The sequence below is a fragment of the Diceros bicornis genome, chromosome 8 (genome assembly GCF_020826845.1).
Source record: "Diceros bicornis minor isolate mBicDic1 chromosome 8, mDicBic1.mat.cur, whole genome shotgun sequence".
NCBI lineage: Eukaryota > Metazoa > Chordata > Mammalia > Perissodactyla > Rhinocerotidae > Diceros > Diceros bicornis.
In genome coordinates, this window is record NC_080747.1 from 1573333 (window position 1) to 1591231 (window position 17899).

The 17899-nt window shown below is 39.4% G+C and overlaps 1 protein-coding gene across 14 annotated transcripts in view; it reads right to left on the minus strand.

Annotated features, from left to right (window-relative positions):
• The window catches only part of LOC131409410 (HAUS augmin-like complex subunit 3), a 186069-nt gene that overhangs the window by 153829 nt on the left and 14341 nt on the right, over positions 1-17899 (minus strand). For all 14 annotated transcript variants that reach the window (XM_058546563.1, XM_058546562.1, XM_058546567.1 and 11 more), the window contains 4 exons: positions 17190-17334; positions 7780-7859; positions 5291-5791; positions 2783-2979 (listed from right to left, as the gene is read on the minus strand). In XM_058546563.1, the coding sequence (XP_058402546.1) occupies positions 2783-2979; positions 5291-5791; positions 7780-7859; positions 17190-17334 (923 nt within the window). The remainder of the gene's footprint in view (positions 1-2782; positions 2980-5290; positions 5792-7779; positions 7860-17189; positions 17335-17899) is intronic.

Here is a 17899-nt window from a genome sequence, read left to right on the forward strand (position 1 = left end):
TCGTTATACTACTCTACTTTCGTGTTTTCATAATTTGCTTTTCTGTGTTTGTTTAAAGAAAAACATAAAGGAATGAGGTGGTGAATCATGCAGATATTTGGGGGAACACTGCAGGAGAGGGAACAGCTGGTACAAAGCCCTTGGGCAAAGGTGTGCTCCCCACATTCCAGAACAGCAGTGAGAGTGGGGAGAGAGGAGATGAGGACCAATATGCAGCAGAGGGCCTGGGGGTGCAGACCTGCAGAGCCGTTGTAGGAACTTTGGCTTTTCTTCAGAGTGAAGCAGGAGCTTTTGGAGGTTTTGAGCAGGGGAGTGAGGTGATTTGATTTACGTTTGAACAGGACCTCTCTGGGTGCTGTGCTAAAAACAGACAGAAGGGGCAGGTGGAGGCGGGAGGCCAGTCTGGAAGCTTTTGTCACAATTCAGTCAGGAGGTAAAGCCCTGCCTGGAACGGCAAGAGAGGGGATGAGAGTAGGTCAGAATCTAGCTGTATTTTGAAGGCAGAGCCAATGGGATTCACTAAGAGCTGAGATGCAGTATATGAAAAAAAAGAGAGAAGTTAAAAATAACGTCAAGACTTGGCCTGAGCTCATGGAGGGCTAATGCTGACACTAACACAACAAAGGCTGTAGGAGGCAAGTTTCAGGGAAGATAGGAGCTCAGTTTTGCACATGTTAAGGCTGAAGTGACTGACTATTAGATATCCCAGTGGATGTCGAGTAGGATATATAAATCCAGAATTCAGAAAAAGCCGTCCAAATATTACGGCTCTATTCTCACAGAGATCTTCCATAGAATATACCTGCCTAATTGTTCTTTCAAAAGAAAATTATGTAAAAGAAAGGTCATGGGGGGCCGGCCCAGTGGCATAGTGGTTAAGTTTGTGAGCTCCTCTTCAGCAGCCCGGGGTTCGCAGGCCCAGATCCCGGATATGGACCTACATACCGCTTATCAAGCCATGCTGTGGCAGGCATCCCACATATAAAATAGAGTAAGATAGGCACAGATGTTAGCTCAGGGCCAATCTTCCTCACCAAAAAAAAAAAAGACAGAGAGAGAGAAAGGTTATGGGTTTCTTGGGAGCAGAATGCCATATTAGTCAAACACTGTCCATTCTCACCAAAATTACTGTAGTGTAAGTACCTGACATTAAGCTTTTAATTGCTGAGGCATCCATCTCAAAAGATATCCATCTTGAATAGACATGCTGCCAGCTATATGGCACAGCTATCAGCAAACCAACCAGATAAGGATCTAGGCCTTCCCCATCCAAGGTCTCTCTTCAGAAAGCCCTAGGTGACCAAGATAACTGACTACTTGAGTGACCCTGCTTCTCCCTTACCATGCCCTAATTCCCTCTCTTATGCTTTATTTATCTATTATTTGTGAGGAAGATCAGCCCTGAGCTAACATCCATGCCAATCTCCTCTTTTTGCTGAGGAAGACTGGCCCTGGGCTAACATCTGTGCCCATCTTCCTCCACTTTATATGGGATGCCGCCACAGCACAGCTTGCCAAGCAATGCCTTGGTGCACGCCTGGGATCCAAACCCAGGCCGCCAGCAGCGGAGCACGTGCACTTAACTGCTACGCGACGGGGCCGGCCCCTCTTATACTTTCAATTAGCCAATAAAGAGTGAACCCTTGAAACCCTAGGCACCGCACCCTCAGACTCTAATAAAGGCAGAGTTCTAGGTCCACGCTCTCTCTCTCTCTACTGGAACCTCGCTGTGTGGCCCTCAGGCATGCCAGGTACCCTCGAGGACTTGTGAAAAATAAATCTTGCTCCTCAAAGTTCCCTGATGTTGTTTGCTCAAGTGTGTCCTGCGATCATAATAAGAACCACAAGGGCTGGTCCAGCCACAACTGTGGCCCCTGTCAGGGAAATGTCTGTGGGGGCTCACTACCAGTAGTACATCCCCTGGAGAGTGCCTCAGGCATTCCTAGCTGAGAGCATCACTATCAATAGGTTAGGACCCACACAACAATTACCTAAAACTCACCAAGGCCCAGTGAGACTATATTAGACAGGAAGGGCCAGGCCCCCACCTTTTCTCCCTGGGTCTCCTTGAACTCCTCTTCAGGGCAGTGGCTTCAAGGAGCTCCCTCGGGGCAGCTAACTGACCCTGAACTCAGAGGGCTGGGCGGACAGGAAGTGGATACCCCCCACCGAAGGCAGAAACGCCAGCCAGGCTAACAACACGCTCAAAGAAACGGTGACGAGGGGCACAGGCTCCAACCTACAACAGGACTTTTCAGGATTGAGAAGGGGCAACAGAAGCATCCCTGCCTGTTCTAAGAGTCTAAGAGGGCAAGTCCAAGTGAGACGTGTCTTGTCTATGTTCACAGATATGAAGCTTTGAAATTTGTAATATCTTGACAGTACTGAGGACAGTTTACTGTTTGAAGGCAGTGATAACTTCATTTTCTAATGCAGTGAGTGAGTGAACGAATGTGATGAGGAACATCATCTGGGACTCTGGCAGTGACTCTGGGTTTTCAGGCCCGGGGATGATACTTTTCTCACCAACTTCTCATTGAGATGTTGATTCAAATTCTGGAGCAGGCTCTCACAGAAGGATGGAACCTCCATTCCAGAAGCTCTTTGGGGGAGACAGAGCCAGTGTTTGTAGAGGTTTCTGTCACTTAGATCCATTTTATTTTTATCTGCCCATACAAAACTTCTGTAAGTTTAGATAATAAAATTGGAGCTTTGGAAACTTTAAATTAAGATAAAGCAGGCATGTAAATAGGATTTAAGGTAATGAGTGAAGATGTCCAACCTGGCAAATTGATTATGTGCCTCTTGTTCTTGGCCCCAAATACAAGCGTGCTCTGTTTTTATGTAGATATACTGATCACTGGGTGTGAAGCCTTCCTCCAGAACACCAGAAGAGGCTGAGGCATCCAAAGGACCACTGCCTTCTTCTGCGTGGCTCTGTAGTAACATCACAATTCCTTTAACAGAGGAAACTAGAGCCTGTGAATACACAATAAAATAAAATTTCAATATTAAACATAGACAATGTGTTTATTTAAGAAAAATATGTCATGTTTTATAATTAAGCAGAGAGAAAATTCGTAAATTTGTAAATGAACAGCTCTTTTAGTGACAATCAAGGCCAAAAGCCAAACCCATGACCTTACTCTCCAAATCTGGTCTCCTCCCTATTTAACATCATAATGGAAGTCTTAGCCAGTGCAATACAACAGGAAAAACAAATAAAAGGCATATAAATCAGAAAGGAAGAATTACACTATCCCTACTTACAGATATCACAAATGTCTACATAGAAAACTCAAAGGAATCTACAAAAAAGAACTCCTGGAACTAATATGTGAGTTTAACAAGGTTGCAGAATACAAGATCAAAACACAAAAATCAACTGTATTTCTATACACTGGCAATAAACATGTAAAAATGAATTTTTTAAAAAAGAAATTACTTTTTATAACAACTATCCAAAAAATGAAATACTTAGCTAGAAATCAACAAAACTTCTACAGAATCTGTATGCTTAGAACTACAAAATACTGATGAAAGAAATCAGAGAAGACCTAAATAACAGAGAGACATACCATGCTCAAAGACTACAAAACTCAAAATAATAAGAATGTCAATTCTCCCACATTAATCTGTAGAACCAAGAAGATCAATAAATTCTGAGTACAAGAAACATGAAGAAAACTATACCAAGTCACATCATAATGAAATTGCTTAAAACCAGTGATAAAGAGAAAATCTTAAAAGAAGCCAGAGGGGGGCAAACATATTACCTAGATATAAACAAAGATAAAGATGACAGCAGATCTCTTGTAGGAAACAAAGCAAGTTAGAAGCCAGTGGAGTAACATCTTTAAACTACTGAAAGAAAAAAACTGTCAACTTATAATTCTTTAGTCAGCAAAAATGTCCTTCAAAAATGAAAGGTAAAGCAAGATTTGTATACTACACTGAAAACTCAAAACATTGCTAAATGAAATTGAAGTTTTAAATAAATGAAAGGACACCCCCTGTTCCTGGATCAGAAAACTCAATACTGTTAAGATGGCAAAACTCCCAAAATTAATCTATAGGTTCAATACAATGTGTATCAAAATCCCAGCTGGATGTTTGCAGAAACTGACAAACTGGTCTTAAAATTTATATGGAAATGCAAAGGAACCAGACTACCCAAAACAAAGTCTTTGTCTTTGAAAAAGACAAAGTTGGAAGACTCACACTCCCTGATTCCAAAACTTACTACAAAGCTAAAGTAATCAAGACAGCATGGTACTGTCATAAGGATAGACATATAGATCAATGGAAAGAACTGAATGTTTAGAAATAAACCCTTATAGATAATCAATTGATTTTCAATTGATTATGAGAAAATTTTCTCCAAGAAAATTCAATGGAGAAAGAAGAGTCTTCAACAAATAATGTTGGGAAAACTAGATATCCACATGCAAAAGGGCAGATTTATGCTCTTATCTCACGCTATACACAAAAATGAACGCAAAATGGATCACAGATTTAAATGTAAGAGCTAAAACTATAAACTCTTAGAAGAAAACAGGAGTAAATCTTCATGACCTGGTTTGGGCAAAGCACTCTTAAATATAAAAACAAAAGTGCAGGCAATAAAAGAAAAAATTGATAAACTGGAGTTCATCAAATTAAAAAATTTTTGTGCTTCAAAAGACACCATCATGAAATTGAAAAAACAAGCCACAGATTTGGAGAATTGCAAATCATATATCTGACAACAGACTTTTATCAGAATATATAAAGAACCCTTACAGATTGAAAATAAAACAACCCAAAACAAATAACCCAATTAAAAAATGAGCATGAGATTTGAATAGGCATTTCACTAAGGAAGATATACAAAAGGCCAATAAGCACATGAGAAGATGCTCAATGTCATTAGTTATTAAGGAAATGCAATTTAACACCACAATGAAATACCACTTCATACCCACTAGAATGGCTAAAACAAAAAAGACAGACAACCAGAAGTATTAACAAGGAGGTGGAGAATTTGGAACTCTTGTATATTGCTGGTGGAATATAAAATGGTACAACCACTCTAGAAAACATTTTTGCAGTTTCTTAAAAAACACATGAGAACTATGTATTTTTGCAGTTTCTTAAAAAACACATGAGAACTATCTCTCGCTTGCCACTGAGAGAAGGAGAGCCTTAAAATCTTATTTTTAGCTCTCCTATCAAAATTAGACACTAAGAAAATGGACTTCTTGTATGGTGCTAAAAAACAAACAAACAAAAACGAACACTGTTTACTAACCTGGTCAGCTCTTAGCTGGGTTGAACCATCCTTATATATCAGAGTTACCACCAAGGCTACTGCCTGTTTGAGCATTTCAATCAGCTGGTTTTTCTCCAAATCATCCAAATACCTAATATCACAAAAATGGTTTTTGAATGCTCTTGAGTTCCCAGATTTTGGGTAGGCTTCAATTTCATCAGCATCTTCTTCCAATGCCATATGTTTACTTGTTTTCTCTGATGAATTACTATATGTACTATGTTTTCTTTTAAGATTCATGCTTTCTTTATTTTCATTATTTATATTTTCCTTTAGGAAATATTTTCTTTTATGTTCCATCTTCTGTAGAACTGAAGCCTCCTGGTTACACTGTGGAATTAAACAACTGGAAGGAGCCAATGAGCTGATGTCCTTCTGTTTTTGGTCAGTAGACAGCTGATCTGTGAGTCTGATCCTGGAGGACTGAGGAGAGAGTTTGATGGAAGATCCTGATGTCTGGCTTGTAAAAGAATTAAGATTCTATCAAAAGATGGAAAATATTTCATTAGAATATGGATTTATAAGACAGATATATAAACCAAACTAATTTCTGATAGAAGTCATCTAAGGTAAAGTAGGATCACAGCTTCATATTATCTAGATAAAACTTTCTAACAAAATTATATAGCGTCTTCTAGAGCAGTGATTTTACTCAACCCAGGTATGAGTGTATATCTGAATCATGGGCTGGAATAGGCAGGAGTTCAAAAGTCTCCAACTACACCCCTGTACTGAAATTGTGCATGTAATGAGAGATGCCGTGGATGGGAATACATTGCAGATGTACATAAGAGCGAAGATTAATAATTTACAACTTCCAAGTAAAGCCCATTTATAGAGAAAATGAAATCACCACAACTATTTGATATGTTAGCCTATCTACCAAAAATTTAAAAAATATATATATGGCTCAGCAGCAATCCTCTTCCTGTCTTGATCTAGCAATGTGCAATACTTATTCACAGGTTCACAAACTAACCAAGGGGGAAAAGGCATGTCTATCCATCTGACATGATGAATTACAGGATTCATTTACAATAAAATTTTATTTTTAATGTTTATTTTTCACATTTTATGATATTTATGCTGTTTCAAACAACTGTATACTAATAGTACTTTAAAAATAATTTCAAAAGAAAACGTTTTAACACTTGGTCATATGGTCACAGAAATTTTAAATTTATACTCATTTTTATTGCAGACAAATATTATAATGGTTTTCAAGAAAAGAGTTCCAAGCACAAAATTATATTACATTAAAAATTCTGTGAGGAAGTACACAAGAAAAGGAGTTCAAGGAGAAAAAGGCATATATAAAAATTTGGATTGTTGAAGAATATGTTGCTGAAGTATTTTTTAAAGGGATGATTATGGATATCAAGGTGCCAGAGCAAAGTATTTAGATTTTAGTGGATATATTCTAAATGACGATATAAGTCTTTAAAATGTCAACATTATGAATACAGCAGAAATCATGTCCTATGAAACTTTTAAAATTTGCAGTGAATATTATAACTGTCAACTTAAAATGTAAGAAGGTACATGGCTTTTCAAAACTTTTTTGAGAGAAATGGAGCAAAAAGGTTTGAAGACCTCTGCCTTAGGGATCCAAGGAGCACAGTTTGAACACCATTGAAAGAGATAATTTCCATTCACTTACAAAGGGCTGCATAGTCCCTTCTCTGTCAAAGATGCTTCTCCCTCCACTTCAGGGGCAAATGATCATCCCATGAACCAAGCAGCAGGTCCTATTATCATCCCCATTTTACTACAGTAAGTTTAAATTGGAGTGAGTTAGACTGTGATTTGAACAAACGTAGTTTGCTCCAGTCTATTCTCTTAACCACTATGCTGCCTCCACCACTGTTTCATATACAAGGTCTTTGGTGATATGACCTCTTCTTATCTCTCCCCTCAAGCCCAAATCACGTTAACTCACCCATTGTGGATTTTATACCCCTTACTTTCTAAACTTCTCTTTATTTCCACTACCCCAAAGTTCCAGGCTCTCTTCCTTTATTCTGAAAAATATTCTCAAAGTTGTTCCCTCATTCTCTAAAGGTGGGGATATTTAGGCTGACCATCTCCTAATCATCCTTTAGATCTCAACTCAGATATAATTTTCATATTTCAGAAAGATGTCCCAGACTCCTTTCCCCACCACCCAGAAAAAGCAAAATGAAATAGCACAAAAACTAGGTTAGGTGTTTCTTCTACTGTTCCCAAAGCACTTGGAACTGACTTCTGTCATGGCACCTAATACACTGTATTGCAGAGATCTATTGCACTTCTGTCTTCCCCTTCCCCTCTTACAAATTAAACTCTAAGCTCCTGGAGAACAAGAACTCCTTTTTATTTTTTTTTAACCATTGTATCCATAGTGCATAGCATACAGGAGACCTTAGTAAGTATGTGTTGAATGAGTGAGGGTTATCTGTTTAGAATTATTCATATTTGTAATGATTTACCTTTTTTTCCAGTGATTGATTCTTCCCATCTTCAAGTACTACTAAATTCCTAACACTGGACTTGTTTACCACTTCTGCAGCTTTTAAAAACACACAAAAAAAGAAATGAGGCATTAAAGAAATATTGAAATCTAAGTCATAAAATTAGTTATATTGAAAATATCCTCTACAATCATGCTATTTACTACTTATTTACTTACTTAAAACAACGTAATAAAATTCACAACCGAAATGCATATTACCATTATAATAAACAGTTATGTACAGTATCTCCAAACTTACTCAAGGCAGATCTATATAATCATGAAATGTTTATTAAAAATTATTACCTGGTATTTGCATTTGAATACTTGATTCTGAAAACCCAAGATCAACATTTTACAGAACATTTTAAGTATTAAAGGTTCAAAATAATCCTTGGACTGAATACTGTAGCAATGGAACAACCAGAGATTCAGTAAAACATCATTAATACAAACTTCTGATTTAAATTTTATTTTAATTTTAATAAGTCTGGGCTGAAAAGTAAGTGATGGAACCCAGATTTAACTTCAGACAACATGACTCAGGAGTCTGCTCAAAACCACTGTGATGTACGTTCCCTCTACAGCAACAAGAACAACCCAGAAATGCACACGGGGGGAAATCTTTCATTTACAATAGAAAAAGTTATACTTAGGATAAATTTAACAAGAAAGGCACAAGGCACTCGATGAAAACTTAAAATCTTATGAAATAGCATAAGACAAGATCAATGCAAATGGAAAGACACAGCACCAGGACATGCACAAAATATTTAATTCTTCCAAACATAAATTTAAGCAATTCCAGAGACCCTATAGGGCTCTTTTAATTGAAAAAATAATTTTGGAGTATATATGAAATACTAAATATCTGAAAATAGACAAGACAGTTAAGTTAAATAAATAAACGACTTGCCTTGCAAGATTATCAGAACATACTATAAAGCCACTATAATCAAATCCACATGGTATTTGAATAGGAATAGACAAAAAGATCTCTAGAACAGAACAGACAATCCAGAAACTGACACCAGGACTTATGAGACTTTAATATACAACAAAGATGGTATTTCAATTCAGTAAAAAAGGACAGATTAATAAATAGGGATAGTACAACTATCACCACTTCTGAAAGAAAATAATACGTGGGAAAACTGTTTGGAACTAAAATGATAAAGGGTTAACACCGCTATTATACAACAAGTTCTTATACGTTAACCAAAAAAGACAAACAATTCAACAGAAAAATGAGCAAAAGATAGGCAGAGGCAATACACAAAATAGCAAATCCAAAAAGCAAATAAACATGATATAATACTCAAACTCACTAGTAGTCAGGGAAATACAAATTAAATATAATTGGAGATGGAGGAGAAGAGGTAGTCTCATGCATAGCTGCTACAAATGTGAATAGCTAGAATCTTTTTGGAAAGCAAACTGTCATGACTTATTAAAATTAAAAATACATGTATCGCCCTCGGGAGTCGAGAAGAGAAGGATGGACCCAAAGGGAGCAGAGATGGGCCTCTAGGGTGCTACTACTATTCTGTTTCTTGATCTGGGTGAAGGTTACAAGGGTGTTCAGATTGTGAAATTTTGAGCTATAAGCTTAGGATATATGTGTTTTGTGTGTGTGTGTGTGTGTATGAAACCTCAATAAAAACAAACAGAGATATAAAATATATAAATCATCTAACCAACCAACATCACTCCCAGCTATCTGTTTCATAGAAATATACGCAACAGTAAATAAGTTTAAACCAAAACGTTTATGGCAGTATCGCTTCATAGCAAAGGACTGAAAGCAAAGTAGACACCAATCAAGGGGGAAGCCGATGAATAAATTATGTAGCATCCACACCATGAAGCACGCAGCCATTGAAAAGAATGACTTACAGCCACACCAGTTGACTTGAAGATGCGGAAATCTGTGAAAATATGATCTCATTTTTGAAAACAATGATCAAATCTCCCCATTTATGTACATTTATGAGTATGTTATACACACACACTGGCACAGGTCTGGTCCCCGGGAGGCCAACTCTGAGCTGAAGTCTTGCATTCAGAAAGGTTATTGGGGAGTGCTTTCAGGATTAGTGTCTGTAGGGAAAAGGAGGAGGACTGGGCCAATATGCAGTGCCTACAAAGGCCTGCTCTGGACCTGGCATGGCTCTGCAGAGTTGTCCTCCGCTGAGTCAAAGGAGCTGGGCCTTTATACCCCAGCACCAAGCAGTCCAATGATTGGTTGCTCCTGGGAAAGGGGTGTGCCCTAGGACAAAAAAAAACTCTTTGCAGCTGAGGCAATCACCAGGAGGGGCTGTGTTGTGAGCAGCCAGCCAACAACACTCCCAGCAGCTGGGGCAATGAATGGTTTAGTCCGAACACAGGAGGTCTGGGCATCCACAGTGTTCACTATAGTCCTACACTACCATTCACTATACTGTGCTGCTCACAGCCACTTGCTTCCCATATGTTCTGGGGCAGCTCCTTCAGGATTCTGGCGGGCCCCTTCCTGGGGGAAACTTTCAAAAGGAAGGTTAATGGGATAAACTGCATCTCCTTGTTGCTGCAGCTGGTCTCAAAGTTGCAAATGATTCATTTCCCTCCTCTACTACCCATTCTAAGGTCGCCTCACCCTGGCTTAGCACCTCTGCTGGTCTAGGTAGCCTACCTGATAGAGTGACCCAAACCTTCATCTCAGAGAGGTGTAAGCCCCTAGTCACCATATCCTTCTCAGGCCACGGCTGCTCCATTTGCCAACAAATTTAGGCAGGGGACTGAGAGGTGCCCAATCATATCACCTGGGTGCCAAGTACATGCTTCCCTGTCCTCATTATGCAACAGCAGCCCTAACTTCTGATGACCAGGAGGTCATCCCTAGCAGGATGGAGATTACATGCCTTGCCTGCCAGTCTCTCGGCATAATGAACTGGAAATGACTGGATAGCAGCTATAGCTTGAAACCAAATGGTACTCTTCCTGTGTCCCTAGCAGGTTTCCCCTCTGGGAGTCAAGACTAAACCTACAGAACCCAGAGGTATAGGGGGAGAGAACCACAAATTTACTGAGTGGGGCACTGGGAGTGATGGTAAGCAGGGCCATTCCCACTTCCACCTTTTGGTTCCCAGACCCCTTAATTACACATATGGGAGACACTGCACCCTGTAATGGTCACTGATGTACAGTGTATCCTACACACTGGAGGTTACCGCTCCATCATTGCAGGGTGTCATCTCCAAGCTGGCACCGGAGCTGTGCCTGCTACAGGCCATTCCACCATTCTATCAGGCTGGTGTTTCTGGTGTGTGGCTAAGGGAACCTGGTGGATCCCACAGTCATGTGCCCACTGCAGCTCCTTTGTTGGAAAGTGGGTCTCTATGTCCAGTGTGATGCTATGTGGGATTCTGTGTCAGCGAAATTGTTCTGTGAGCCTTGGATAATGGAGCGCACTGAGATCCTGCAAATGGGAAAGGCAAACCCATGCCTGGAATATGTGTTTATTCCAGTCAAGATCAATCACTGCACCTTTGGGGGCATAAAGGGTTCAGTGTTGTCAACTGGCCACCAAGTGATTGATTGTTCTCCTCAAAGGATGGTACTATTGAAGACTTAGCATTTGGTCTGTTGTTGGAAGGTTGGACTTTCAGCAGAGGCAATAGCCAGATCAGCCCTGGTGAGTGGGAGCACCACGCTGTGGGGCCCCATGAAAGAGCCTAAGGTGCCTGTGCTAAGACAGCAGATGACAGAGGCTAGTGAATGTCAATTGGCCAAGTCATACCAATTTTGTTTCTTCCTTTGGCCCTCTACCTCAGGTAGCTGCTCCCTGTGTCTGCTTTGACTGTATTCTCTAGAGTTCTCTTCAATTCCTTGGTAGCTAATCCCATTACTAGTTAATAATGCTTTAAACTTTCCCTGCTCAAATTATATGCTTTCTGTTCCCTGACTAGCCGATGTCTCATACACCCCCTTAACAGGACTAGTACCTCTTGGCCAGGTCATGTTGTGACTTAACGGCCAGGAGGCAAGGGGGCAGCAGTTCCTGAGAGCATGTATTACTTTTCAAGACAGAAACCTCTTGCATTTTCTTCAAGCAAGGGTGGGGGCTGGGGGGCGCTAGTCTATAATAGAGAGGATTAGCCACTTCTGCAGGTCCCAGAGGTATTTGGGATTCAAGATGTGAATGCACCAATCCAGATGTCCCCAACCCATATCTCAGGGTCTGGACCCTCTTCCTGATCAAGACCCTGACCTTGCGGTAGCACATCTGCCAGGGCTGAAAATTCAACCTTCTCTGGAGCTCTACAAGTCTTAGGATGGGACTAAGCACTGGGCCTGTGGCTGCAGGTGGTCTCTATAGGCTACCAAGGCAGCCTTCTGGTATCTATCACATTTAGCCTTTAATTGCTAATTAATCACCCTCACTCAGCCTTTGTCTTTTTCCAAAGGGTCTATTATTCCCAGCCACAGCCACCAATTCCATTGTTTTCCACTGTTTTGTACTTTTCAAATAAGGAGGACTGTCCCAGCAGCCTGGGCAGTTGCTTCCACTGGTATGCCACCCCTAGAGAAAGTTTTAACTGCACTGTTGCCACCCACATTCCACCTACAACTTGTGATGACATCATCAGCGCCAGCCTGCCTGAGGGTGATAAAACTCCAAAATGCCATGTCTGCCTTCTCAGACTACTCTGGCACCAATTGTAGCAGCTCAGGTGCCCTAGTAACCAGACTGGGCTTTGCCTGCAGGAAATTTACTGGGGATGCTCTTGGGAAGCAGGACTGAGTCAGGGAACAGCTCAAATGATACAGTTGCAATAAAGGCCTCAGGCAGTACCATCTGGATGGCACAGCACAGCCACAGTGCGCACGCACACACAAGCAAGCTATAATTATAATTGTGGAAATATAATCACGGAAACAAATGGACAAAAATATAAAAAGCACATACTAAGTTGTAACGTGGGTTAGCAATAAGGGGAGAGGGTTCAACGAAGAAAAAAAAGACTGAACTAAGAAAACAATGTATATCTGAACCCTTTCACCGTGTGTGTGTGTAAAAATTTTTTTAATGTGTGATTATGGACTTTATGTTTTTGGTTTAAAAAAAGAAGACTTTTTCTAAAGTATTACAAACAAAAAAAGACCCCCCAAAAATGTTGAGGAAAATATTTACAACATATATAAAAAAAAAAAAACAGTAAAACCCTTCATATATGTATATGTTTGTAGAAAGCTCTTGCAAATCAGTAAGAGTTGAATTCACAGATAGCCCACCTGTGGGAGCATTCACAGATGAGAACACCTTATCCTGCCTTCAAGGAGCTCAAACCATACCAAGAGTTCAAGCATTATACAAATAACCAAAAACTACCTCACAGTAAGTTCTCTAAGCAGAGTTGTAAATGAACCAAATGCAGTTTACTTGCAACAAGGCATTCTGGTAATGGAAGAAGTATCACTGCATTTGAGCAGAGCCTTGTAAAATGCTGATTTCACCAGTCAGAGTTGAGTGAAGGAGAGAAAGAAGAGAGTAAGTAGAGGATGAAGTTGGAAAATGTTCCATATTTGGAAATTACAGTCAAATCTGAATGGGGCATGAAGTAAGAAAGAGAATGTGGTAGGACATAAGACTAAAAAGGGCAGGCAAGGGCCAAGTCACTCTGTAGGAATACATGGGAATGTTTCTGTAGATCAGTTCTGCAGAGAGCAAGGACAAGAGCTGAGCTACTTCTAGCAATGGTGCAAAGGCAAGACCAAAGTGGCAATAAACTGAAGGCAAACAACAGACTACTGCAAAAATCCAAGTGAGAAGCGATGAAGGGCTGAATCAGGGCAGTGGGAATGGAAATCTAACACCTGGCAGAGTTTGCTAAGTGACTGGACATGAGGATTTTGTTTATTTGATAGAAATAAAAATAATACAAAATGTTTATCCATATATTCTTTTTTTATTTTTGTGAGGAAGATCAGCCCTGAGCTAACATCCATGCCAATCCTCCTCTTTTTGCTGAGGAAGACTGGCCCTGGGCTAACATCCATACCCATATTCCTCCACTTTATATGGGACGCCGCCACAGCATGGCCTGACAAGCGGTTCATCGGTGCGTGCCCCGGATCCGAACCCGGGTGGCCAGCAGCGGAGTGGAGCACGCACACTTAACACTATGCCACGGGGCCAGCCCCCATCCATATATTCTTGACTAGAATGAATATAATCAGAATAGATCCATTTTGCCATTTAGTTTTTATTACCTGTCCTTGAAATCGCAAAGATTTCCACATTAATGAACTGGATTTTGACAAATATTTTACCTGTAAGGGTCTCAAACTTGTATTAATTTGTAATGTCTGTAAAAATATTTTTATTTTACTGGAAAACACTATATTCACCGCTATTAAGCTCTATTAGACAAGTTAAAACAAAAAAGAATTTGGATAAATGTGTACTAGGAAATGTTATTTGACTTCTATAGGTACTTAGACAAAACATAGAGATATATTCTAATAAATATGTGCTTAATCATATGCATAATCCTATACATGGCACCAGTTAAGTCAGATGAACCCAACTCTGAATCTAGTTTAAAGGTGCATGAGCTAAGGTAAAAGCCTAAGCTACAGACATAAAAGACCAAACAATACAGTGGCTTAAAGAATAAAAAGTAAGTTTATTTCTCTCTCATGTTCTAAGGTGAGTGGTCCCAGCTGGTGATGCAGTTGTTTCATAAAGTCATTCCCGGACCCAGATTCCTTCCAGTATGGTGTTCCACAATCCTCTAGGACACTGTTATCATTTGCAGGGTTGGAAAGGAGTCGTTTCAGGTCCCAATTGGAGGGAAGGAAAGAGGCCAACTATGAAGCAAGTCAGATGTCTTTGGGCCTACCCTGGAAACGGTGCACACCACCTGACCACACATCTCACTGACAGGAACCTGCCACTTGGTTACACCTAACCGCAAAGAGACTGAGCCATGTAGTCTGATCGTGCGCCTCAGAAGGGAAGGACAGACTCTGGTGTGGCGGACAAGTAATCTCTGACAAAAAGGCCTTTGGAGCAATATAAAACACCTATGATTAGAAAGTGTGAAGTGGCTGACATAAAAGTCAGGATAATGGTTACCTCTGAGCAGTGAGAGGGCTTTAATTGAGAAGGAAATTTTGAGGTGTTGGCAATGTAAGCAGTAGTTACATAGAAGTCCTCTTTATATTAACTCATTAAGCTGTATTTTAAGTTTTTGCATCTTTTGTTTTTTCAAGCAAAGAGTTTTTAAATAAATATTTATCTTGCTGCACGAATATATACATAGTTCAATCCTTACTGGATGTCTATCTTGAGATACCTCAGTCAGTCTAGCAGATCAGAAAATTAGACCCCAAAGTGACATACAACATTAACAGTGTTTGATTTTACTTAATAAGTGTTTGTAAAAGCAAATATTGGTAGTTTATTTCCATTGATATCTGAGCTCAATTTTGATAGATGGTATGAAAAGGGCTTTCAGAAATGAAACACTGATTTATAATATTTTACTTATAAGAAATAAGAATTTGACACAATAACAGCTCAGCATATGATAAGAGTCCAGGGATCAATTAGGTCTTAGGTCCAGCATCATTCATCAATAATCCACCAACAATCCAACTTTAATTCAGATTCATATGAAATAAGAATAAAACAGGTAGGACTCTGTGGTAGACAAACTCTAAGGTGGTCCCATGACCCCACCTCCTAGCATTCACACCCTGTGTAACTCCTTCCCCTTGACTGTGGGTGGGACTTAGTGACTCACTTCTAACCGAGGGAATACAGCAAAGGTGAAATTACTGTAATGTCAGTCTTGCTAAGCACACTCTCTTGCTGGCTTTGAAAAAGCAAGCTGCCTATGGAGAGAACTATAAGGAAAGGAACTGAGGGTGGCTTCTAGCCAACAGCCAGCGAGAAACTGAGGCCTTCAGTCCAAGAGCCTACAAGGAACTGCATTCTGCCAACAACGATGTGAGCTTGGAAGTGAATACTTCCCCATTCCAGCCTCAGATGAGATTTCAGCCCTAACGCCTACACTGCAGCCCTGCATAGGACCCAGCTAAGCTGTGCCTGGGCTCCCGAGCCACAGAAACTGTAAGGTAACAAATGTGTGTAAAGTCACTAAGTTTGTAGTAATAGTGTTATGCAGCAACAGATAATACAGAATTCTTACAAAAATTCCCCTACTTTTCCAAATCCAAGAACACGTGACAGAAAAGTAATACCTCATCTTTTTCCATTATCTTCTCAATAAATTTAAGAAAACTAGGCTTTTAACAGGGTATTTAGGAGCATGACAAGAGAGTTCACGAGATGGGCTGACTGCCATAAGTACCTACCAGAAGCATTTCATTATTCTTATCAGTTTTTGAAGGGAAGTACGTTTCCACCTCTGTCAAGTGCACACTACTCTTTTATTTTAGAAAGCAAGTATACAGAATAAAAGAAAAAGCTCTCTGATGTTTAAATATTTATCTTTCTTTACTATTCCCCCTCCACCACCACTCCCCCTAAAATACTATCAATTGCTAAGTATGTGGTTCACATCCAAAAATTCTTACCAGTTCATTAGTGACTTTTATAATAAATGCTACTATCTCTTAATCAGGAAACTGCATTTATAACAGCTTTTGCACAATTTGTCAATATTCTCAATTATTTCAACTCAATATAATTACTCAATTATATCTCACTCACTTATAACTTACTCTATAGAAAAGAAACAAACAACAAACTATTGGCTCAGACCTACAAATTTAAAATAAAAACTGCCTTGCTAGACAAAAAAAAAAATTGGTGTTTCACAGACTTCAGTCACATTTGTGAGCATATGTCACTGCTTCTACTATTAGACCACATCACAAACATATATACACAGATCCACTGATCTTTGCCACCTAAGCATTCATACATTTCTATAGCAGTATAACATACATATTGTCAAAAATACCTCTCTTGTCTACCACACACAATAAGCAAATGCTATGTCCAGGTTCAATGACCCAAGAGCTAACGTTGAAGCAAGAGGCACTGTGAAAAAGCCCATCTCTTTTGAGGTTAAATAGCTGATCCAGATTCTAAGGGAATGTATGACAGAAATGCCTGGAACAAGAAGAGAGTGCTACATTTTTAAAGCAGTAAGGGTTAAGAGAATACAAAATGTGGTGAGCAGACACTCAGTCATTACTGAATGAGGTAAAGTGAGGGGAAGCTGGGCTCCATTTGTTCATAGGCAGAAACTTCCCTACACAATATAAAGTTCTATAGAATAATTTTGCTACATTTCCTTTTCAAATCTTAGTCTCAAGAATAATTAACATTCAAGGTAACAAAAGATAGAAAGGTTCACAAAAATTACTCACTCTTTTCACTCTCTCTCCAATTCTTAGACTCCACTAAATCACCTGAATGCATAGCAGACATAATCTTCTGAGCAACACTGGAGAGTGGTGTCTTACAGAGATCAAAGCCTACAAATGCCTCATAATTTTCCATTTTCATAAAATCCTGAACATAAGACAAACATAACACCCATATATTAATTTTGATACTTCAAAATAAGAAACAATTAAGTTATTTGAAAAATTTTATGTACTGAGACTTGTGTAAAAATTACTATACTAACCACCACAGGAAATAGGTATCAACTGTCCCCATAATACAGATAAGATAGTAAAAAGAAAGCAAAAACAGTTAGAGGCTCAGTTGGCGTATTATAGTAAACAGGTAACAAAGTAAAGAACATATTTTCTATTTCTAGTTAACCAATTCTGCAAGCAACCTACTCAAATACTTCCTGAGGTTTGAAACAAATATAATCTTCAAATATACAAATCTAATAATATAAAAATGTTTAACTGACTTGGGTAATTATGACAGACACACAACCTGACATCCTGTCACTCATACTACTCAGCTATACTGACCCCTGGGCTGAGTGGGTAAAGGTCTGGAAGAGACAGTACAAATCAAGTAGCTGGTCATACATCTAACATACTTGGCACTAATGTAAACAGAATTAGCAGTTCCATTAGCCAGGAAACAAGGTGACATATTTTTCCACATTACTGGA